At 35.0% G+C, this 25049-nt stretch overlaps 2 protein-coding genes and 1 long non-coding RNA gene across 3 annotated transcripts in view; 2 read left to right on the forward strand and 1 right to left on the reverse strand.

Moving 5' to 3' along the window:
• The window catches only part of LOC107584453 (hemK methyltransferase family member 1-like), an 8869-nt gene extending 2476 nt beyond the window's left edge, over positions 1 to 6393 (reverse strand). Inside the window, 7 exon segments of the mRNA XM_016271077.1 lie at positions 866 to 976; positions 1699 to 1794; positions 1891 to 1996; positions 5696 to 5745; positions 5857 to 5921; positions 6017 to 6148; positions 6301 to 6393. Coding sequence (XP_016126563.1) covers positions 866 to 976; positions 1699 to 1794; positions 1891 to 1996; positions 5696 to 5745; positions 5857 to 5921; positions 6017 to 6148; positions 6301 to 6393 — 653 coding nt within the window.
• A 1889-nt stretch (positions 6394 to 8282) lies between these two features.
• LOC107584508 (uncharacterized) lies at positions 8283 to 9232 on the forward strand. Its single transcript, XR_001609150.1, has 3 exons — positions 8283 to 8416; positions 8538 to 8729; positions 8874 to 9232. It is a non-coding gene; the product is annotated as an uncharacterized lncRNA (long non-coding RNA).
• Positions 9233 to 13566: 4334 nt separating this feature from the next.
• The window catches only part of LOC107584493 (SLIT-ROBO Rho GTPase-activating protein 3-like), an 86296-nt gene continuing 74813 nt past the window's right edge, over positions 13567 to 25049 (forward strand). The window contains exon 1 of the mRNA XM_016271126.1: positions 13567 to 14071. Within this exon, the coding sequence (XP_016126612.1) occupies positions 14005 to 14071 (67 nt within the window). The 5' untranslated portion in view covers positions 13567 to 14004. The remainder of the gene's footprint in view (positions 14072 to 25049) is intronic.

Consider the following 25049-nt stretch of genomic DNA (forward strand, 5'->3'; position numbering starts at 1 on the left):
ACACACACACACACACACACACACACACACACACACACACACACACACACACACACACACACACACACACACACACACTCACTTATATGTGCCCTAAATGGGTTTTTCTTATATATTCAAAAATGTGTTGTATTTGTGAGTGTATCCATATTATTATATTATTGTCAGACACTTGCAAACATCATTGAAATTAAGGAAACAACAAAACAAATATTTTCATTCACACAAAATAAAATTCTACATACTGTAACACACACACACACACACTCACTTATATGTGCCCTAAATGAGTTTTTCTTATATATTCAAAAATGTGTTGTATTTGTGTGTGTATCCATATTATTATATTATATATAAAATATAATTTTTATTATTAAATATTATATTTAGTATTATACATATTAAAATGTTATTAAACAATTTGAATAAAAAAACATTTTTATTACATGTAAATACAAATTATGTTTTTTATTTCTATATATATATATTTTATTTTTTTATTGTTTAAATATATTTTTTTACTTGTTATGTATGACTAAATATTCACTACAAAAATGTATGTGATTCTTTACTATTTTTAATTCTTTTAAGATTTTCCATGCTTTGAAATCACAATTTTAATAGGCACTGAAATTTCCAGGGTTTTTTTTCTCTCTTATTTGCTATTGAGTAAGTAATTCCATATTACTCATACTCACACTGTAACATGGACTCTGTCTAGGAACAAACATTCATGGAATGAAAATGTATTACTCCCAAATATTTTTTCCCACACATTTGACAGGCATTTGTAGCAAAACTTCACTGAAATGAAGAAAACCATCAACAAAACAAAGGGCAGGTCACGTTAACAGAAGAACCTGACCTGTTGGTGAGGTCACAGCGGGTTTCCAGATAAAGCAACCCCGGCCTCGTCTCCTCTATCAGCTGCTGAATGACTGGAGGATGGCATGGAGCAACCTCGAGGTAAACACGCCTGGGCAGACAAAGGCATTTCAAAGCATAAGAGAGGAAAAGATTGGGTGGAGAAGACGTTTTACCAAGTAAACAATCTCGTAAGCCATTAGTCATGAAGAATAGTATGTCTGAGACGGAAAATCTAAAAGCTAATGCTAGGATATAACCCCATTCAATAGAGGTTCTCAATATCTATGAAAGGACAGCATGTGTCATTTCTACGAAAGAAACAAGTCTTGAGTGGACACATACGACACCCAAGGAAATCTGAAACCCTATATAGACCATTTGACGTTCACTGACTAGAAAAACGACACGTACAATGCTCTCAGGCCATTACGAGTTTATGACTCATCTGTTCGGTGAAATTTTACAGGCATGGAATATGATTGTTTTACACAAGACAGGTTTTGCAACTCTCATCACCAAATGCTAATTGTGTTATTTGTTATTGTGTATGCATGTGTGTATGTGTATGTCTTGGGAGTGATGAGGGTGGGAAGAGTACTGGGAGAACGTTCTAGTCCCTGGAATACTGTTATCTACTGAACTACAGAGAACTGTGTAGCACTCGATTCCCTGAAGCATTTAAGATATGCTGGGAAAACTTCTTAGCGCGATTATACCATACTATTTATACTGCATTCGGCTAAAAGGCCACACACACAAGAATATTCAAAGAGAACCAGTCTCTCTGCCAGACCACATATGATGGTTTTAGACAAACACAACACTTCTTACCCTCGCTGAGTTAAGAGCTTCGAGCTCAGAGCCAGAATCGGGCGAATCATAGACAGCCTGTCCAAACCCCCGTCCAATGCACTGTGGTCTTCAAACCTTCAAGGGAAGAGGTGGGGACAGTTAAAAGGTTACATGAGACATTCTCAAACAGGCACGTCAAAGGTTAAAGCACATTTTGAGCATGTACCTAACCTGAGTATCTCTGTTTGTAAAGTCTCCATGTCCTGACTGAGCAAGTAGGGAGGGTTGCTGACTAGAAAGTCAACGGGGTCTCATTTGCTCAGTATCGCATCTGCATCTGGGAATACAAAACACATTTTGTTCTGTCGCTGTCACATGCAAAACTTATATTTGCACTGGAAATTAAAAGCTTGTAAACTAAACAACAATATTGAACAAGATAATAATTATACGAATGCAATATGTAGCATCTGGGATATATTCAGTAGTTGTCCCTATATATATATATATATTTTGCAGATTTATTAAAAAAGAAAAACTGAAATATCACATGGTCCTAAGTATTCAGACTTCTCAATATTTAGATTTTCAAATAGTTGTATCTTGGTCAAATATTGTCCCTTCCAAAAAAAGCTTTCAGATGATGTATACATCTCAATTTCAAAAAATTTACCCTTATGACTGGTATTGTGGTCCAGGGTCACACACACACATATTATATGTATACACACATACTACCGTTAAATAGTTTGAGGTCAATAGGATTTTTTTTTTAAAGAATTCATATTCAGCAGGGATGCATTTTTTTTAATCAAAAGTGACAAACAGCATTTATATGGGTCAAAATTATTGAGTTTTCTTTTATGCCAAAATTCATTAGGATATTAAGTAAAGATCATGTTCCTACTGTAAATATATTAAAACTTAATTTTTGATTAGTAACATGCATGGCTAAGAACTTCATTTGGACAGCTTTAAAGGCGATTTTCTCAATATTTAGATTTTCAAATAGTTGTATCTTGGTCAAATATTGTCCCTTCCAAAAAAAGCTTTCAGATGATGTATACATCTCAATTTCAAAAAATGTACCCTTATGACTGGTATTGTGGTCCATGGTCACACACACACATATTATATGTATACACACATACTACCGTTAAATAGTTTGAGGTCAATAGGATTTTTTTTTTAAAGAATTCATATTCAGCAGGGATGCATTTTTTTTTATCAAAAGTGACAAACAGCATTTATGTTACAAAAGGTTTCAACAAAGCATGTATGATGGCTTCCAAAAAATATTACGCAACACATCTGTTTTCAATATTAAAACTAATAACAAATGTTTCTTGAGCACCATATCAGCATATTAGAATGACTTCTGAAGGATCATGTGACACTGAAGACTGGAATAATGGCTATCAAAAATTCCGTTTTGCCATCACAGAAATAAATTAAATTTGTGAAATGTATTAAATGAAAAGCTATTTTAAATTTGTACACAGCATATTAGAATGACTTCTGAAGGATCATGTGACACTGAAGACTGGAATAATGGCTATCAAAAATTCAGTTTTGCCATCACAGAAATAAATTAAATTTGTGAAATGTATTAAATGAAAAGCTATTTTAAATTTGTACAAATATTTCACGATATTACTGTTTTTACTATATTTTTGATCAAATAAATGCAGCCCTGGTGCACATAACAGACTTTTTAAAAGCACTACTCAAAAATTTTGAACAGCAGTGTACTGTAAATATTATATGTATATATAGTTTAAACTGTATCAGGTGCTAGTTATATGTACATACAGTAGTAAAATAGTATTTGATTTTCTCATGTATGTATACTGTACTCACACATGCAGTATATGACGTATACAATTGGCTGTCAAAACATATATTAGTGTCAATGATCCATGAATCTCCTGAAAAGAATTCATTTATGCCTGCTAGCTCAATAAACACAACTCTTGTTACCCAAAACAACACTTACTTTTTAACTAACATTTCTGCAGAAGTACCTGCATTTATGTGGTCAATGAAGTGCAGCATTTAAAGAGCAAACAAGTTAATCTCATAATCTAATAATAGTAATGTGGGTTGGCCACAGAGAGTTAAAAATCTGATATTTAGCATTCAGGAGGGCTGTTTTTAATGCCATCTAGTGGGAAGAGAGGCACGAGGTTTAACAGGAAAAGCCCAATAAATCCCTGGAATTAGCAGAACATTTCCATGTCACTACCTTAGAGGCCCTTCTAGGATTTGGGCTGAACCGTCTGGCTCGATCCGTCAAAGTCTCGATTATCTACCAGCGCTCAAGTCGCGCTAATGCTAAATCAATTATGAATGTTATGATAAGGCCCACAATGAATCTCTGAACTCTTTTTAGTTTCTCCACGGATTGTGTGTGGAAATGTTGTGGCATGTATTGGAATATGGACAATGGAGCTTATTACTGGCATCTGAAAGCATGATGAAATTTAGCCACAATATTTACATAAACATACAAGGAGCGTGGGATGTGTTTTGAATGACTGACATTCAAGTTTGACAGAATCCGTGGAGCTTTCTGTGGAATTCTGAGCTGTGGATTACGTGCAGGTCTGCTTGTGACTAATGCGCTTTTCACTTCGGCCAGTCATAACAAACAGAGAGAAAATCAAGGAAATGGGACAATCAAAGATGCCAGTCACTCCCTCATGCTGCAGTTCCTCCCCATATACTAAACAGAAACCAACAAAGAATCAAAATTACACGTCCAACACACATTTAGTCTTGACCTGGATTTAATCTCCCTATGGCATTTCTTAAAGAGAAAGAAAGAAAGAAAGAAAGATTTACATAAACATACAAGGAGCGTGGGATGTGTTTTGAATGACTGACATTCAAGTTTGACAGAATCCGTGGAGCTTTCTGTGGAATTCTGAGCTGTGGATTACGTGCAGGTCTGCTTGTGACTAATGCGCTTTTCACTTCGGCCAGTCATAACAAACAGAGAGAAAATCAAGGAAATGGGACAATCAAAGATGCCAGTCACTCCCTCATGCTGCAGTTCCTCCCCATATACTAAACAGAAACCAACAAAGAATCAAAATTACACGTGCAACACACATTTAGTCTTGACCTGGATTTAATCTCCCTATGGCATTTCTTAAAGAGAAAGAAAGAAAGAAAGAGAGAGAGAGAAAGAGAGAAAAAAAGACACTTTCCCTAAGAAATATTTCCATTCTGTCAGCTTTTGTCAAATGAACCTTAACCTTCATTTATTCAAATATGTCAGTCTAGATTCAAGATCAAGACGATCACACAAACAGCACATTCTGCTTAGAAAGGCTAACTACATCCAGATGATTAAGCAGTTTAGCAATACACTTTGGGGTTTGTGTTCCATCTAAATTCATTATCACTTGGATCTTAAAAAAAAAAGAGTCATGGTTCTCCTCATAAAAATTCAATTTCATGATAATAAAGTAGGTAATAGATTTCAATAGCTTATTCCTGAGAACCATTTTATAACCATTATTCAAGGAAATACTCAATGTGGTGACCCAAATATCATGTTATTTTCTGTTTAGAGCCACAACCGTCAATGTGAAAGCACAACATCAGCCTGAAGCCTCAATTTTTATAATTACACAATACACATTATTATTATGTGAATAGTCACAGCTTAATTATACATATATATATATATATACCTGTGTGTGTGTTTTATTATTTGTTAATATATAGTTATATTACTTACATTACAAATTTAAATATATAGTTATATTCATATTATGTATCTGCGTTATGTTACTGATAAATTTGCAATAAAATGTTCTTGTGACATTTGAATGTTCAAAAGCTGTTAAAAATTAATCACCAGATAACAGTCAGTGACGTAAAACAGGCAAGTTGACCAGAAATGACGTTTGTTGTATGCTGACCAAAAATGGCCACTTTCGCAGGAAGTCAGTCTCACAATAATAATGAACTGTTATGACTAGTCATTGCTGAGTGGGATTTTCTATGTCATTTGAATCACTCTTACCCTTAATCACATCTAAATGGTGAACATCTAGTCTGTCCTGCAGACCCAGTCTGGAACAAACAAAAGATAATGACACATAAGGAAGACTCAAAATAATAAATCATCAAGTAATAAAGATCTAAATATAGAAGCTTTATATAGTCAAAGGTGCTGGTGGTCACCTGTTTGCATTTTCCATTGTAAGAGATACTGCTGTCTGGCTTTGATCCAAAGCAAATACCCTGAGCTTAAAGAATCATGGGTACAGATGTTACAGATGACACGCTACATTACTCGGAAGAGCAAGATAAATAATTAGAAAAAAAGACACTGAGTGCAAACCTGTGGAATGCTGTGTAGTAAACTAAGAGAGATGGCTCCAGATCCACAGCCCACCTCCAGACATCGTAAATCAGTCGTGTGCGATTCCTCCTGTATCGACCGGAGGTCCTCGAGAACCAGACTAACCAGCTCCTACACGCACACAAACCAGCGGGTCCAAATGGAAATAAATGTTTTCAAACACACAGCCCGTGTTTATCCAAAAAGTCACGTCCATTTGAAGTCCACTCTCAGTTTGTTGCAAAATTCGGACATGTGCTAACTAGGTCACTGAAGTTTTTCACCTCTGTTTCAGGACGAGGTATGAACACGGGAGGCTTCATCTTCAGGGTCAGGTCTCTGAAGTCCCATTCCTCAATCACATACTGTACAGGCATCCTAAAAAAAACACATTGACAAAGGTCAACAGGCAATCTATCTTCTGGTGCTTTTGCAAATTGTCAGCTACAGTACTTTTAACTACATAATATCAGTCCCAAATCTAGAGTAAGATAGTTTTGTTTTGTGAATTTAAGGAAATATTGTATTAAATGTGTTAATTTATTTGTTCAATTTTGTTTACATCTCATTGTTTCTTAATTTACTTTGTACAATCTTGTGGTAACAATCTTTTATTTGCTAACATTAGTTAACTACATCAGTTAAAATGAACTAAAAATGAAAAATACTTCTAAAGCATTTATTAAATTTAGGTAATGTTAATTTCAACATATAATAATGCATTATTAAAATCAAGAAGTATCTGTTAATATTATTTAAGCTAACATGAACTAGCTAACCAACAGCTGTATTTTTAAATACTGTAACTAAAGTATTGTCATGCAGAAACTAACCTTATCTAATGTGGCCTTATTGTAAAGTGTTACCAATTTAGTTTTTTTGGTGTTTTTTCCATTTTTCAATTTATTATTTGCATATATGCATTAATGCAATGTACCGGTTGAACACTAGTTTTGTCCTTCGCTAGACATAAATAACAAATGATCAGTGGGTGGAAGTTAAAAGTCCTCGAGAATGGTTTAGTGTTAATCTAAAGAGAGTAAATGAATAACAAATGACATTTTGAAGAACTAATGTCTCTCCTTATATGAACAAAGAGGGATGAGACAATAAAAATGAGATTGAGAGAAGTGTAGAAGTGAAAGAAAGAGGACAGAAATGGACAATAAAGGGTGTTAAATAACAATATCAAAGGAAGGAAAGTGTTTCAAACTATATAAAAAAAAAAGAAATAGCGAGAAAAAAACATGTAGCTTTTTAGACACATTTTTTTGTCCTTGAAGCAAATCTGTGATAATAGCTCACAGTGTGTGTGTAATTAAGGGACACTGGTAACGCCTGCCAGGAAAAGTAAGACTGCATTGGTTTCATGGCCTGTGATACTCTACAGTTAAACTCAGACAATTAACCATTAAAAAAACTACCACAAATGCTACTGTTTGTCAGACCTGAGTGATCATTATGAAGTTAATCATAACCTTAAACACTTTGCAAAGTATTTTAAAGCAAGTTTTTTTGATGCCAAGGGTCCCGAAATATGATGATTCTCTTGTGAAAGATCCCCTTTCTAAAAAAAATTAGTTATTTTTTATGCATTAAAGACCCATTTATACTGTGAGAAAAAGCATGGTATTATAAAAACATGCTGTTTGCAAAATTAAATAGGCCTAATTGTTTTTATTTTTTATATTGTTACTGCACTGAAGCCAAGGCAACATTTTAAATATTATGCATATAAAAATACAGATTTAGTTTTTTCGACCCATATTACACTAATGTAAATGTAATTTAATGAATCCAATTCAGTGTACATTTATTAGCAGTGTATTGTTCCAGAGCTGTTTGCAGCTGTTAAATTTGACAGTCCAACAAATACATTTTCGTGTTTAAACATTTTGTAAAATCTTGTAAACATACTGTGTTGGTTGTGGCATATCAGTTTGAATATATGCCATATCTGATACTGTGGGCATCACTAACTGCCTCCAACACATCTCGTTCTGTCTATCAATCTATCTTCCTCTCCTGCTGTTTTTCTTTCTCACTTTCCTTCTATCTGTCACATGATCTACGCTAGACCAACTACATCTATAAAATGCACAATTCAGTAACCTGAAAGGGTCTTGTGAGCAGAATGTGTTTCACATGTACTGTAAACACAATATTGCATTTTGTTTAGATTTTTAAAAAAAACATGGTATTATACAGTATTCAAAATAAATGACCTAACCCATTCTTTTATTATTCTTTTTTTTTCTAGAGCTTTAGAAAGGAAGAGTTGGAGTTTGAAAAATGACAGTCTGAAATTGGCCAAAGACATTTCCAGATGCCATTTCCCCATCCTTTAAACTGTCTCCTCCTAATAAAACAAGTGGCAAAACACCAAAAGGAAAAGATAATGTTAGTTCTTTTACATTTATGTAAATTCCAGAATGTTAAACTGATTTTAAACTGCATAATATTTTTCTCTATTGCAAATATGACAGAAATAATCTAACCTGGATTCATTTCACAATGACAGGGAATAGCCCACTGCAGCTGAGTGCCAGATGTGGATGATAAAAGAATGGGAAGTATATGCAGGCACATATTTAGGATTTCTAACCTGCTCTTGGCATTATACTTTGGCTGTAGCTGTGATTATAGCAACATTTATGTAGGATTTTGTCTTGTTTCACTGAGTATGTGTTGCAGTGATTATGAGCCGCTGAAGGTAAGATTTCATCTTAATCCAATAATTTCTGTAAAAAAAACATGTAGCATCAGATATTGGCCATGTAATCGAAAGAAAACACAAAACTGTATATACAAACATTTTTCCAGCTTCTCAACTTGTCCAAATTTCATTCATCTTCAGTGGTCTAATACCCTGGCAGTGGTCCAGACAGCGTCCTCTATGGCACATATATTCTCAGCAGTGACTCATTCTGGTGTTTTGAGCCTCCTGGAGGAAGCTCTCTTTCTCTCTCCGTAATTCTTCAAGCTGAAATACTGAGAAGAACCTCACAATGCTGCTTTGTCCCTCAAAAACACTGAAGTCATAGTTTCCCAGGCTGCTGCCCCCTGAGATGCCTAGAAGTGAAGAAGCGAGAGGAGGGGCACAGATCTTGGTAAATTGCTTTTGCCATGAAAAAAAAAACAGTACAATACATTCTTGTGCCCCTGTTGGCATCTTCATTGCCCTAATATAGCCAATGATGTTCTATAAAATGTTCCTCAGCCTCCTTCACTTTGCTAAATGAATGAAATTCAGAATTTAAGAATTGCTTCCCTTTGAATTCATGTGCATGAATATGAATTGAATTGGCACCAACCTGTTTGTCTATCTATCTATCTATCGTTCTATCGTTCTATCTATTGTTCTGTCATTATATCTATCATTCTGTCCTTCATTCTATCTATCTATCTATCTATCTATCTGTCTGTCTGTCTGTCTGTCATTCTATCTCGTTCTATCTATCATTCTATATATATTGTCAGAGGTGGACAGTAGTGAAGGATTTTTACTCTGCTTCAAAAGTACTTTTGAAGTGTCTGTACTTTATGTTTTTCTTTAGAAAACTTTACTTCAGAACATTCCATCTATCTATCTATCTATCTATCTATCTATCTATCTATCTATCTATCTATCTATCTATCTATCTATCTATCTATCTATCTATCTATCTGTCTGTCTGTCTGTCTGTCTGTCTGTCATTCTATCTCGTTCTATCTATCATTCTATATATATTGTCAGAGGTGGACAGTAGTGAAGGATTTTTACTCTGCTTCAAAAGTACTTTTGAAGTGTCTGTACTTTATGTTTTTCTTTAGAAAACTTTACTTCAGAACATTCCAAAGCATAATATTGGACTTTGTACTGCATTACGTTTCATATTAAATATAATTTAATTCTTAATTACATTAGAAATCTATTACTTTCTTTTACTCAAGTAAAAGCAACTCAAACAAAGATTTACTTGAGTACAAGAAAGCACTACATTTTTAAAGTATTAAGGTAAAACAAACAACTTTTATTTATGAAATGTAGTGCAGTAAAAAAGTATGACATTATGTTTGGAATGTAGTGAAGTAAAGTTTTCCAAAGATAAACACTCTGATAAACTACAGATACTTTTTAAATTTACTTAAGTAAAAATACTTCACTACTGTCCGCTTGTCTATTGTTCTATCTATCTATCGTTCTAAAGTTTGCTCGTTCAGTCTACCCGTCTGTCTGTTGTTTTAGCGATCTGTCATTTATTCTGTCTGTAAATATGTTGTTTAATCTGTATATCATTCATTCAGTCTACCTGTTTGTCTGTCTGCCTGTTGTTTTAGCAATCTGCCATTTGTTCTGTCTATCGTTCTAGCATTGTTTGTTTCATATTTCTGACTGCTGGTCTGTCTGTTGTCTATTATATATCTATATTTCTGTCTTTTTGTCTAAGTTCTAGATATCTATCGTTCATTCTATCATTTTATCATTTATTCTTTGTCTATGTAACTATCATCTGTCTTTCTTTCTGTCTCTCTAATTCTAGCTATGTGCCGTTTGTTATATCGTTCATTCTATCTACCGGTCTGTCATTCTAGTTATCTATCAATCTATAGTTCATTCAATCAATCATTCTATCGAACTTCGAGGGTTTTGACGTGTTTAAAATAGGTTTGTTTGCAGTAATTAAAATTTAGAAACTGATTTAGAATTTAAAAGGCATTTACAAGTCAGTTCTGGATGTTTAACAGCCCTGCTTGCCATTACTTGGCTTCATTGATGCTTCACAAAACAAACTTGTGACCAAACGTATGGTGGGATTGATTATGATTTATGAATCATTCAAAGATCAGTAATAAAGTCTACCTGAAGACTGGATATCATAATCATAAAAATTCAGTTTTCAAGCATGTGAAAGTGTGCTTTGAAAAGGTCAAGTCTTGTGTCTTGTCAAGTCTTTTTTGCTTGTGTTGGATAGATCAGTGACAATGTTAACAGTATGGTAGTGATATGCTAACCCACATCTATAAATATACCACAGAGTAATGCAGCACACTGCAGACACTGTGCTATTTCTGAAAGAAATGACACAATAGTAGGTGAGATATAGGTCCTATGCATTTCTCACCATGTGTTTGAGTGAGAATGCTGTGTTAATGTATAGGATAGCTCGGATGCCCATTTAACTATTGATTTTGTCATTGAATTCTAATCTCACATCTTATAGTGTTTTGCAGTGTCACTCAGACCACAGACCATTTCACTAAGAGCTTTTCTTCTGCACTGCAAGATTGCAGATAATATGACATGATGACAGAGCTATGATGTGGGTCTCTAAAACCGCAGGTTTAAACACCTCGCTGACAGGAACTGTCAGGCCACCGTCTCAGTTCTCAGAACATCAAATCTTTGAACATCTCTGAAACCTGAATGAACAGAGCTCGTGTTTTGGACATCCTAAATTCATCTTGAGCACTCAAGGTTTTAGATGCAAAACAAATTGGATGTTAAATGAATACACATTTGAACACATCCTGTCATATTATGCAAATCTAATTATGAAACACCCACAGAATAAAAAAAAAAATTAGTGTGAATTGAACATCTGTGCTGTTTCTTATTTCCTTTAAAACAAGATTGTATGCAACCATCATATATTCATCCTTAGTTTTAGACCTCACATTTTCCTCATGAATTACAGGACTGAATGTGTGTGTGACATGGTTTAGAAATGTGGTTTGAGCCTCCATTCCCAGTTTTCCAGGTAACTAACACCCTTTTAACCAGTTCCTGACTAAACTGACAAATGCAATGCTGTGTAGTGATAGTGACCTGAGACGGACTAATATCTCTTCCTTTCATTCGTGTGTGTGTTTTTGTGATGCATCTCAGTATGCATTTTGATTGGTCAGTTGCAGTATTCAAATGACACTTCTGAATGACCATCATCCAGCAACTGTTTCCTGTATGGTTGTGGTCACGTTAAAGGGGTCATATGATGCGATTAAAATGTTTCCTTTCTCTTTGGAGTGTTACAAGCTCTTGGTGCATAAAGAATATCTGTACACATGTCTACGTCACGATGTGGAAAGATTTGCATAACATTGCCCAAATGTTCACGCAAAGAAAAAGGTGTAACTTTTATTCTCGCTGTAGTATTGTTGTTGCCGCTGCCATGTCGTGAAGGCGCTGTGTGTTTCGTTGTGAAAGCGAAACTACTTTGTTTGGTCTTCCAAAAGAGGACACGACTAGAAATCAGTGATTAAGTTGTATTTACAACACTGTTCCAGAACAGTTCAACCCAAATATTCAGATGTGTGCAGCACATTTTATGGAGGACTGTTTCCTGATCCTGGAAGAGTAGACTACAATGCTGGCTGTTCTGACTCACAGATTGTAAGTACGTTTTTTTATATTTAAAGAATTTGCCACTGATGATTCAAATGCGAGTTTTGAGCAGTGTAGAGTAGCGTTTGTAGTTTGTCATTTCTCCGATCACAAATGCAGACATGGTTTTATGTTTACGCGGCGTGATGCAATGCAATGCTTAAAAAGACAGTACAAGTCATTATAATCCATAATTATGTCCCCATTGGATGCAACAAATGCCTCGTTTATAATGGGTTTTAATGTTTTTGTCTTATGCTCCGGCCGGGACACGGCATCACAGTATGGTAAGAGGAGTAACGTCACACGCTTGAGGCATTCAGCCAATCACAACGCACTGGATAGCTGGCCAATCAGAGCACACCTCGCTTTTCAGACCGATGAGCTTTGTAAAAATCGACGCGTTTCAAAAAGGCTGGGCATAGAGGAGAAACAATAATGTACAGTATGTGGAAAATAATGTGTTTTTTGAACCTTAAACCGCATAAACACATTTCATTACACCAAATACACAAAATAATGTTCTTTTTAGCAACATCATATTACCCCTTTAAATCTCTCTGTGGCCTCTAGAAGTAAGGTATAAAAAGTCATTGGTATTGTCAATGCAATAACATTTTTCTTACTAACTATAAATAGGATCAAATACAGTTATCTGGTCAATTTTTTTAAATAAACCTCAACAGGTTGAGTTTAGTGTTCCTCATTCCTCTCCCATAGTAAAATCATTTTACACGTTTAACTCAAATCGTTATTTATTTGTTTGGTAAGTAGTAAGATTAATGCACAGTCTGCTTAGTTATTGCAAAATAAACCTTCGTCAGGATTATACAGGATCACTTTGATCACCCTGACATGCGTGTACTAAAAGGTAATTGTGTCAAGTGTTGGTCTGGGTCCTTACAGCTTTATGTAATCGATTGTGTATAGCCTATAACTCCATATTTTAGTTAATAGCTATGAAAAATGAGACAAAAACAAACACATTGATACCTCTGAGGAAAATGATACCTTGAGCTAAACACATTGGCTTTAAAGAATGGAAGTGTAAACGAAACGCCCAGTGTGAGAGAGTGTGTGTTTGTGTGTGTGTGCCCTGGGAGGGGTGCATATGGAACTGATTGGATTGGTTGAGGGACTGAATTCGACAATAGGAGGAGTCTCATACGACGCTCGGGCGCTAGTCTGTTTTTTGCTTTGCCGCTGAGATTCTAATGCAACGGAGCCCAATCAAGCTCAGATTATGCCATCTCCCAACTCATCCTTCCAGAGCACGCGGACCTGAGGACCACATAAACGGCATGGGCACAACGCCGCATCGTTCATACCGAAACCTCTTCTTGTAGACAGGAATTGTATTTTCTTCAGTCACTTCAGATGGCAGATCTTGAGCAAGGAGGAGCAGCCTCTCCCCGAGCCCAGCAGCTCTTCTGAACGCGAGGGATCTGAGAAAGCGCAGGTGTGCCCGGGGTGCTTCCAGCTGCACTTGTGCTTATTCTTAAGTATCAGGATTACCAGCAGATGTAAACTGAAGGACACTTCTGATAGGTACCGGTGAGGAAGAAGGGAGCTAGCGCGCAAGGCTCAACATATCACTGGATTCTACATTTATACCTCAAGAAAAATGTCATCTCAGACGAAGATCAAGAAGGACAAGGAGATCATTGCGGAGTATGAAACGCAAGTGAAAGGTTTGTATGCTTGCCTTTTAATGAATCGATCTGAGGAATTTACATGAACATCATTTCACTTGGCCTGTAGCGAGATACTTAGATGTTTATATCGATCCGATTCATAACCGGCTTCTCTAAATAAACAAAGATTACTTAGTTTTGCACGATTGTGTGCAACATTAGGTCGCTGTAACGTTTATTCATTAAAATGAGTAGCTATTTTATGTCTCCAGTACTCATCCATGTTTTTAATTTAACTAGTATCTATTTATTAAACCATTAGTCTACTTATTCGTTAGATGCTAGTTGTCACAGTTAACGTAGTAGGCTACGTTCTTCATTACATACTAGTACTTATTCTTTAGCTAGCTATACCAACAGTGATATACAACTAGTCCATTGTTACTGGTAACACATTTTTGCATCTTTGGTTCTGACATCACTATTCACTTCCAACTAGTACTGTATGTCTTTCCAGTTGCTGTGTTGTCAATCATGCTAGCAACTATTTTTTTTAGTATTAGTGTATTTATTACTAACTCCCCCAATAGTTAGCTATATTGATTTTGCTAGTACTTATTTATTACACACTTGCTAGACACTAGTGTGAATTCCATTTGTAGCATTTTTTATTTGACTCTAAAGTAGCCATTCTGACTGGTCATTACATACGTAATGTTACTAGTAGCACTTGGCATAGATACTTGTCTCATAAACAGGACAACAATAATGGTTTGGCATTTGTGCATCAAAACCTGATTGCCTCTCATTCTGGCATCTTGCTGCCACTTCTTACCCCAGTCTTTGATTTTGTGTTTGTTTGGCTGAAGTTGCATTGTGCAATAGATGGGTGGGATGTCCTTGCTGCTTTGTAGCCATCTGTCCCTTCCTAATGTCAAAAATGTGTCCAACAATAACAACATTAGTAGCTTTGATTCTGTTGACACAGGGTGTCCTGCAGCCACAGGAATGGTTTGATATATTCAAATGTGTTTTATTGCAGTGACTCATGCGCTGTTGCACATAAATTCCAGCTATTAATGGTCTGCACATTAAGTGTTTGTGCACTCATATTGTGTTTCGGTGCAAACGAGAAGCTTGGGTGAGGGTTTTTGTTGCTGGGTAGAATGGTGTATTGTAGTGTCATGCTCTCTGCACAATGGGTGGAACTTCAAGGCGACCAGCGAGCTTGGTTAATTCTTCTTCTTTGTTTACAGTTTACTGGGCCTTTTTGGCAGATCTTGTATTGAGGGGATATAAACAAAGATCTATATATAGTCACTATGTATGTAAATACAAGTATTCTAGTGATCAAGTGAGGATGTTTTAGTTGGTGATCTGTTATTGTGAACGATGCACAGATGTTATATATTGTACCCCTCTGTTTACAAGATACTTTCCCCCTCAATGGACCTGAACGACAGTTGGTGTTTGACTAAATGTGTCCATTCACAAAGCATTTTAGTGTCTGTAGTGTATATTTGTTGTTTGTTGAGCTTTTCAATGTTTAGAAACTAACTAGGTTTAGTCTGAAAGGGCGTTGCAAAAGCAGTTCATTCATTGATTGGCTACTTGACAATGACGGTGAAGGTTCAAAGGACTCTGGCCATAACGGAGAATAGTCATTAATTATTAATGGTTAATAGTAATCGCATCCATTTAAAATGTGTTTGCTTATGCAGCAGAGTGGGGTTTGGTAATTTCTACCAGTTTGCTTTATTAATATTCAGCGTTTACAACTGGCTGTCTTGAATTGCTGGGATTTAGTGTAATGTGATGCACACTGAATCTGGTGGGATTCGCAAAGTCTGTTCCTCTACTCAAGGAACCCTTTACACTAAACGTTTCTGATGTGATTCTCGCTTGAGTAGCTTTTGTTAAAAGAGAGTCTTGCCCCTCAGTGTTTGAGAAGGCCACATGGCTCTAAAGCACAGAGGGGCCCGTCCCATACTTTGGATTTACATAACTGTTGTGATCTATAATACTGCCACTCTCTTTTTGAACAAATTCCATTAACATTAAAATGTGGACCAGCCCTTCCCCCATCTGGAAATAAATTGTACCAAAGAATTTAGAAAATGCAGCTAAGCAACTTTTAAAAAATATTGTGAATAATTGAAGGCACAATGAATAATGTAAGAATGAAGATTGAAAAGATAAAAGGTAAAACTAAATCAAGTACAAAAAAGAGATTGAGTAAATAAGAAAGAGGTGGAGTAGTTTAAACTTTGTGGGTGAATCTTTTGGAATATCGCTGCATTACTCCAGTCTTCAGTGTCACATGATCCTTCAGAAATCATTCTAGTAATAATTTAGCACCAAATCAGCATATTAGAATGATTGCATATTAGTAATGGCTGATGAAAATTCAGCTTTGCCTTCACCAAAATAAATAGCATTTAGAAATATATTTAAAATAGTTATTGTAAATGGTATAATTTTCAATTTGTTTTTATTTTATTAATCCAGATTAGTGAATAAGACTGAAATTTATAACAAATTATAACAGAATTTTCATTTTTTGCAACACATGAAAGCTGTGTAACCCCAAGGGCTGCAAATATTAACGACACATTTCAGTGTTCTTTCAGTCCAATTATAGTCCTCATCAATGCATACTACACAGTCAAATCACCATGTGAATAACAGAACAGTAATCACCAAATCATCCTGATAACTTCCGTCTCTAGCGTATGAATCCCACCAGGTAGCAATAACTCACACTGTGACAGAAGTGATTTAAATCTGCATTTCATTACGAGCTTCCTGAAACGGCCCTAAAGAGGCCCAACCATCGCAAACCATTCACTGCGCAAAAAAATAGCATAATATGCATACTGGTGAAATCCCCTGTTAAGATTATACACAATCCTTATGAGCAGCTGAGAGTAAATTAGCATAAACCCACCCACTCCCCGCTCATGCATGTTTTCCACGTGGAACCTTGCTTAATTAAACAGAAGCATTGCGCCCCTGACACATGCACATGCAAATTGCATAATTAATGTTTTGAAATTCACAAGAGCCTTTCAAGCTGTCAAGATGAGTACAGAAGAGGGTCAAATGCAAATATGCTAGATGTGCTATTTACATGTATTCGACAATCAAATAATTTCACTCATTTTTAGACCCAATAAAATAAAAGACACTAAATAGTTCTAATATTAATAACTGTGTTGACAAAGCTCTTTGAAGGAATAAAGTGATTCCCCGTGATTTTAGGCTGTTGTTCCAACTCTGTATGATTTTCTTTCTTCACAAAGAGATGATTGGACAGAATGTCCGAGGTTCTAGCTGTTCTTGGAAAGTGGATGGTGATTTGTACTTCTAAGCCCCAAAATGGACAAAAAGCGGCGAAAAAGCATCAGGAAAATAGTCAATAGCCGTCACACACTATAATCCAAGTCTTCCGAAGCCATATAAGAGCTTTCTGTGTGGAATGTATTTGAAAATCTTATTCATGTTTGCAGACAATTGGAGCCTTGAGATACTTCACGCCAGATTCAACATCCGTGACTTCAAATGCTATTGGTTTTCATGTGTCTGGTGACCACAAAGAACCAATGTGCACAAGTTAACAGTCTCTGGTTACTGTCTATTTTATTGTATGAAAAAAGAGCAGCTTGGACATTTAGCTAAACACTTACTTTTGTAATACATAGAAATGAAAATAATACTGATTTGGAATGACAGTTTTGACTATTTTGCTCCTTGTAAAATCTCTTAGAAGATTTACTTTGGGTGATTTATAAAACAGAGATATAAAATTAGTAAGAAGTGAACATGTTATAATAATTGTAAATATATAGTGTTTACTATACTGCAGAATTTAAATTTTTCGTGTTTTTACATGGCACAGTTTTTTAGTCATACTGTAGCCAATTATTATTCTTAATTTTGTTACCCTTGGGTTTGAGCAGTAAATAATTAAAAAAAATTTTTTTTGACCTTGTAGTCTAGTTTAGTCTAGCAAGACACAAAACTATATTATGGAATTTAATTATGTAAGAAAATTCGTTTTGACTATTTTGCTCCTTGTAAAATCTCTTAGAAGATTTACTTTGGGTGATTTATAAAACAGAGATATAAAATTAGTAAGAAGTGAACATGTTATAATAATTGTAAATATATAGTGTTTACTATACTGCAGAATTTAAATTTTTCGTGTTTTTACATGGCACAGTTTTTTAGTCATACTGTAGCCAATTATTATTCTTAATTTTGTTACCCTTGGGTTTGAGCAGTAAATAATTAAAAAAAATTTTTTTTTGACCTTGTAGTCTAGTTTAGTCTAGCAAGACACAAAACTATATTATGGAATTTAATTATGTAAGAAAATTATATTCTGAAATGTAATAAAGCTGGTTTCTTGTGTATGCGGACAAGTCTTTGCAACAAGTTCTACCAGTTTTTTGTTTATTGTTTAGCTCTTTGTCTGAGGTTTTCTCAGACTTCTTTTTGTTCTAGTCATTCAAAAGAGTTCAATTTGAAAGAAAATGGGGTATGCACTCAAAAAAAAAAAAAAACAGGTTTAACTTGATGAAACAGTTTTATCTTCACAAGCAGTTTCTTGCTTGTTGCCCTCTTTACTAAGGAAACAAAATGAAAGATTCGTTGGCCAACTTTCCCGTGTTGTATTTCCTCAGGTGTTAGATTCTTTCTGTTGTTGAAAATGCATGTTGTTGAATTGTTAGTTGACCGTTTGCGCTTCATAAGCCATGTATGATATGTTATTGCAGGATGCTCAAACAATGTGAGATATGACACAGTAGTCAAAGATTGACTGATAGTTTCTCTGAATGGTATGACTGTGGAGACAATGCTTTAAAGGGGGTCGTTGAATGCTTCGGAAATACAAGAGAAAACTTTAGACAAACTAGTACATCTAGGCTTGTTATTGTAACACAACTGGGAAACATCTGTGCCTGAGTGTCTTTCCCTTTTGTTTTAAATTCTTTTCATCATATGAGGCTTGTAAATTGGTCTACCTGCTCCAGAGCCAGACCCCATTGACCATACATCACACAGCAGGAATGTAAATGACAGGTTAATGCGGTCCAGGCCGAGTGGTCGGCAGTGATTCATGGTCCTACCACACACAAACACACTCACAGACGAACACACCACTCAACAGTTTGTGCAGGGCTGCTTAGTGCCGCACAGTTATGTGATTCATAGAATGCCCTTCCCGTTCACTCTCAATGCATGCAAACAGTGACTATTGCCATAGGAACTAATATTCAATCAAAGCCTTGTGCAAGGATGTCCACTGGACAAAAACAACACTAACTGGTGTATGTATGTATTTATTTATTTATTTTTGAAAATGACTTTCATTTTGTAACCTAACTTAGTTTCATATTATAGGCCGAATCATAATATCTAAAAATTCTTATTTTTTAAATAGTTACTATCTACAATTATATTATTTAATATGATATTTCTTATATATTTTTAAATTATATTTGTATATTTAATAATAATAAAATAAATAATAAATGTTAGAAACTTTTTTAGGTTAGCTGACAAAAATATATTCTTAAAGTATTTAATTATTCTTATTATATATGGGTAGTTGACATCAAATACTGTTGCAAAGTTGATATGTCCTGAAATTTTTAAAACCATTTTTCTTTTATAATTATTATTCATCACAGCTTTTATGACCTTTGAATTGAGGGGCTTTGGGATATTTGTACTGCAAAATTCATTCGTCACACTGCAGGAGCAATTAAAATGACCTAGCGAAGACAAAAAAGGTCATTAAAATGTTGAAAAGAGAAATGGTGACAATTTTGGGTACCTAATGTATACGTTTTGCAAATTATAGCTAACCCAACATCTAGATATGGATTAAAAAAGGAGATGGACACATTATGGATCAACTACTCACAAGTTTTTTTAAAATTTTTTTTTTAGAAATTGTTTGAGACCCTTAATTTCTGATCAGCTGGTTGCTAATGAATGAACAGCTTTAAGACCCAGTGGATGAGCGCCGGGTTAAGGGCCCCAGAAGGACCAAGGGGCTGTGCACCTCACCTCCGTCCATGCTGTTCAGCTGCCACACAGCTTTATTTGCATTTAAATAGAGAGGCTCCAAGTGGAGAAATAGCTGGAGCTGTAGAATTAGACTTTTTAGTCTTTCCCCTCACGCAGAGGAGCGAAGGATGGGGAGGGTGGATGAGGACTGTTTGCTGCTTGTCCTGTCTCCTTTTCAGTCTTGTCATAATCAGAATGTCTGTACAGGGAGTGTGTTATGTAATGGGTCAGGGTTTGGCAGTGAAGGTCTGCCAGCTTCCCATTGCCTCTTTCAGAAGCGGGGCAGGACAGTCCAAATGCCTCCTGTTACACTCCAGGACAGGACGTTATTAGTAGTGGTTTTATTTTGCATATGTCTCAGTCACTATATTTGAAATCAAATACTGAATACTGTATAGTAGGTACTACATTTGGTTTGAAACTTGTTTCTCTATAGTATGTGTGTAGAATTGGAATGGCAAAGAGATAAACTGTAGTTTTAAGAGTTTGGACTATTGACATATAGTCTAGTGCATTAAAAAAAAACTTATACTGTACATACAAAGTGAAAAACCATGGTTTGCTTTTGTTTTGGTACCTTTCATGGTTTATCTAAAATAGTTGATACTACGGTAATAGATGTGGTATGGAATGAAAAAAGTGTTCAAAACTGCAGTTCAAATAACTGCACAGCAATGTCTGTTCACAACCAGGCTTAAGAAAAAAATTGACATTTGTGTTGACTTTGCTATCAAAAGTACTAATTTAAAAATGCTACAGTGTGCAATTATGCAATTCTAGTTAGTGGAAATGTAGTTTGCTTCCTAGTGCCAACACATCTTAGTAACTTTCAAAGATTTGCACATTGTGTTAACCTTGTAAACACCCCAACTCCAAAATGTTGCATAAAGCAATCCAAAATGAAACTGCAAATTTTCAGACAGTTCTTGCCATTTTTGTGTTCAGTATGCATCAGATGGTTGGGAACAGACTGTGGGTGGTCTGTGGGTGTGCTGTCTGAGTCTGAGTCTGGCATGACCATATTCAGGCCTTCTTTTCATAATTGCATTGATAAAGCTCAAGCCTCATGACAAGAAACTCAAATGGAAGTTTTTTTCCCCATTTCCTTCCTTTATTACTCCTTTAAACCACTGATCGTGATAATATGTGTTGGTCATGTGATCTGAGCTTTGTTTTTAGGTCTTTTTGGTTTCTCCTTCTGTCATTTTCCACGAGTTTCCTCCTCTGTGATCTGAGTAAAGGGGAGAGCAGGTGGTTTGTGTTTTTGGCAGGGGTCCTTGGCGCCAGGCGGTGTTTTAAAACCTCAGCAGTGGCTCAGTATCTCCTTTATATCACTCTGTTCGCTGGAAAACATGGTTCCAAATGGTCATTGATAAGCTCTACACAGCCTGAAGGTAGATATAATGGAACTCAGATGCTAATTGTGTAAATTGTGTTAGTTTCTATAGCTGACTATAGGACTGGATAAATAAGCATAGTTGTCAGTTGTGTCATTTGAGTTTGCCTATTAATAAACTAGACTAGCTTGCTTGCAGATGTTTTGTGGGCTTTTCTCTTGTTATGGTTACTGCTAAGGGATGTGTTTTAATACCTTTAGGCTTTGGTTTATGTTTAGTTGGTTTTCCTGTGTCAAAAAAAAAAGGTTTCTTAATGGCAGACTGAACTTCTTTCGGTCTGCTTACCATCACTATTCAGACACCTACTGACTCTATCGACACTATTGACTTACTGCAGTCTGGATGATCTTCAGAATGTAGAAAGCCAATTGCAGGGATTAACTGTCTTCTTCAAGGCCATCTATAGCTTCCAGTTGAAATCCTTTTAACAAAAAACCTATCATTACAGGCAGATGTCCTTGGAGAAAGTTCTTGGAGCAAAGCTTATTTAGAGCCTCAAAGTATTTTTTATATTGTATGACAACTCACTATTCATTTTTAGGTTTCCTTTGAATGTACACTTGGGTACTGCAAAAAAGTAACCAAAATGTACATGGAAGGCAACAGTATAAATGATGGCGAAAGTTAATGGGCAATTTACATAGTAGAGCTCATTTCATCAAGTGTACATTGATAGTGGGCATAATTAATAAATGACAGTGAACAGCAGGAAAGGGATTATTTATTTCAGTGTGTTTAATGCTGAAGGAACAGTTCACAGGAAAAATCACCCCAAATATCTAAATGTACTGATTTCCATTTGTGTTCGATGGAGGAAAATATGATCATATTCAAACAAAATGAGGATATTTAGCAAAATGTCCAGGCTGCGTTTTTGTTGAAGAGAAAGGCAAAAAATTTCCCATAGAAGTACTTTTTAAGTCTTATGACATTTATAAGGCCTATATAAAAAATCTTGTGTGATGAATGGCAAGCAGCACGTATGCATCATTAATTGGAGATTGTTAATGTCAACTAAAGCAGAGTTGTATGTCATGGCACTTAAAAGTAGCTGATGCCCAGTGTTGCTGATACTCATTTTAATTACAGCTTTCCTCTTTCTCCTCAGTTGCATTATTGACCTGGACTGCTTTAGTTTTAAAATGTATCTATCGACCAACATGGCAGCACATTTTAGTTTAAGTTAAAGTTCATTGCTGAATTTTTTTGTCAAGCTCGTTTTGTAAGGCAATTTGTGAATTGACCTCTTTGTTCCTCTTTGCAGGAATGTTGATAATATAAAGCCAGGCTGATGCAGCTAGGAAGCTATTTTTACATTGCAGCTTTCTGGAATCTCTGAGGTAGTCTGTATACTGAAGAACATATTTATCGTATCCTGAATCATTCCATTGTGGTGAAATTGCCCCACTGTGCTAGACTTGCCTGTTAGCAGCATATGTCATGCTACATATGCATTCTGTCCTAGTCCAGACCTTACTGTAGTGAATGATTTAAACCAGAGCGTCTTAGCTGGGGTTTGCTTCAGATCCCAGATTTTTTTGCTGTACAGAAGCAAAAATGCTAGTGAATTTGCATTTAATTTATTTTGGGTCATATGTTCTTAGAGGGCATGTTATGAGGGCAACCAGTTCATGTTGACATCTGCATCATTTGATTCGATATGTATTGTTTTTATATGTATTATTATTTTAATATTAGTAATTGTAACAAAAAATATAAAAAACAAATTCATATCTTAGCTATGCACAATTATGTTTTAATATTTTATTAAAAAATGTTCTCGCTGCTGTCCACTACCCACTAGGGATGTAACGATTCACTCAACTCACGATTCGATTCGATTCACGATTTTGATCTCACGATTCGATTTGATTCACAATTTTTTTTTTTACAAAATGAGATTTTAAGACAAATTATAAATTAAATGTGTGGACAAAATGCTGCATGTTTCTTTGTGAAATTGAAATATAACACTAAAATAATATACTAATATAGTGCTTGCATATTATTGCTCTTTTGTTGGTTTTGATTGAAAAGCGTCTGCTAAATAACAAAATTTAAATATAGGCTAATGTAAATGTGTATAACAAAACTAAATTTTAAATTTAAAACAAGCCCCAAATCCGATTAGTAACACAAATAAAAAAAATATCTTCATATAAACAAAATAAGGCTTTGTCTGTGCTCTTTCCATTTAAAATGAGAGGCAACTACTGCATTTTAATCATGATCCAAGCAAAAATGCTGCGTAAATTTTCAGCAGCCGTTACTAGGATTCTACGATTCACTCAACTCACGATTCGATTCGATTCACGATTTTGATCTCACGATTCGATTTGATTCACAATTTTTTTTTTTACAAAATGAGATTTTAAGACAAATTATAAATTAAATGTGTGGACAAAATGCTGCATGTTTCTTTGTGAAATTGAAATATAACACTATAATAATATACTAATATAGCACTTGCATTTCTCTTTTGTTGGTTTTGATTGCTTTTATTGTCCTAATTTGAAAGTCGCTTTGGATAAAAGCGTCTGCTAAATGACAAAATTTAAATATAGGCTAATGTAAATGTAAATAACAAAACTAAATGGAAATTTTAAAACAAGCCCCAAATCAAATAAGTAACACAAATAAAAAAAATATCTTCATATAAACAAAATAAGGCTTTGTCTGTGCTCTTTCCATTTAAAATGAGAGGCAACTACTGCATTTTAATCATGATCCAAGCAAAAATGCTGCGTACATGAAACATGAACAGTTTTTAATCTAAATTAGGTTGTATAATTTGGAAATTTGAAGCCAAAACAGAATGATTTGACTTCAGTTTTGTGAAACTATACATAAACAATATCTGCATGAAAGCTGAGCTGAACGAGATGCGGATTCACTCTCTGCCAGCAGGTAGCGCTTTAAGCGTTTTAAAATGCTGCGTACATGAAACATGAACAGTTTTTAATCTAAATTAGGTTGTATAATTTCGAAATTTGAAGCCAAAACAGAATGATTTGACTTAAAAAGTATCTGCATGAAAGCTGAGCTGAACGAGATGCGGATTCACTCTCTGCCAGCAGGTAGCGCTTTAAGCGTTTCCTCTGTTTCCGCTGTAAACAAAGCAGTGCTGCACTTATGAACTTTAATATGCATTATACAGAGGCAAGATGTAAAGAAAAAAATACCATCTAAACTTTTCTAAAGACAGTAAGTTCCCCTCAGACATACATTCATATAAACTCCTTCCCCTAAATGAATCGCGATTTGTTTAGCATCTCAACTGATTTGAATCGTCTCATATTTGAATCGATTTTCAACCGGCTCGTGGCTATTCGTTACATCCCTACTACCCACCAGTTGAAACCACTGTTATTAGTTAACTAAAACTAAAAATCATTAAACATTTTTTTTTACTTTAAATAAAATAAAATAAACCTTAATTGACATGAAATAGGATATATATACTGTATATATATATATTTTTTTTACTAAACTAAAAAAAAATAAAAAATAAAAGCTATATATAAAAAGCTATATATATATATATATATATATATATATAT

This window comes from Sinocyclocheilus grahami, unplaced genomic scaffold (genome assembly GCF_001515645.1).
Source record: "Sinocyclocheilus grahami isolate Dianchi unplaced genomic scaffold, SAMN03320097.WGS_v1.1 scaffold60.1, whole genome shotgun sequence".
Classification (NCBI taxonomy): Eukaryota; Metazoa; Chordata; class Actinopteri; order Cypriniformes; family Cyprinidae; genus Sinocyclocheilus; species Sinocyclocheilus grahami.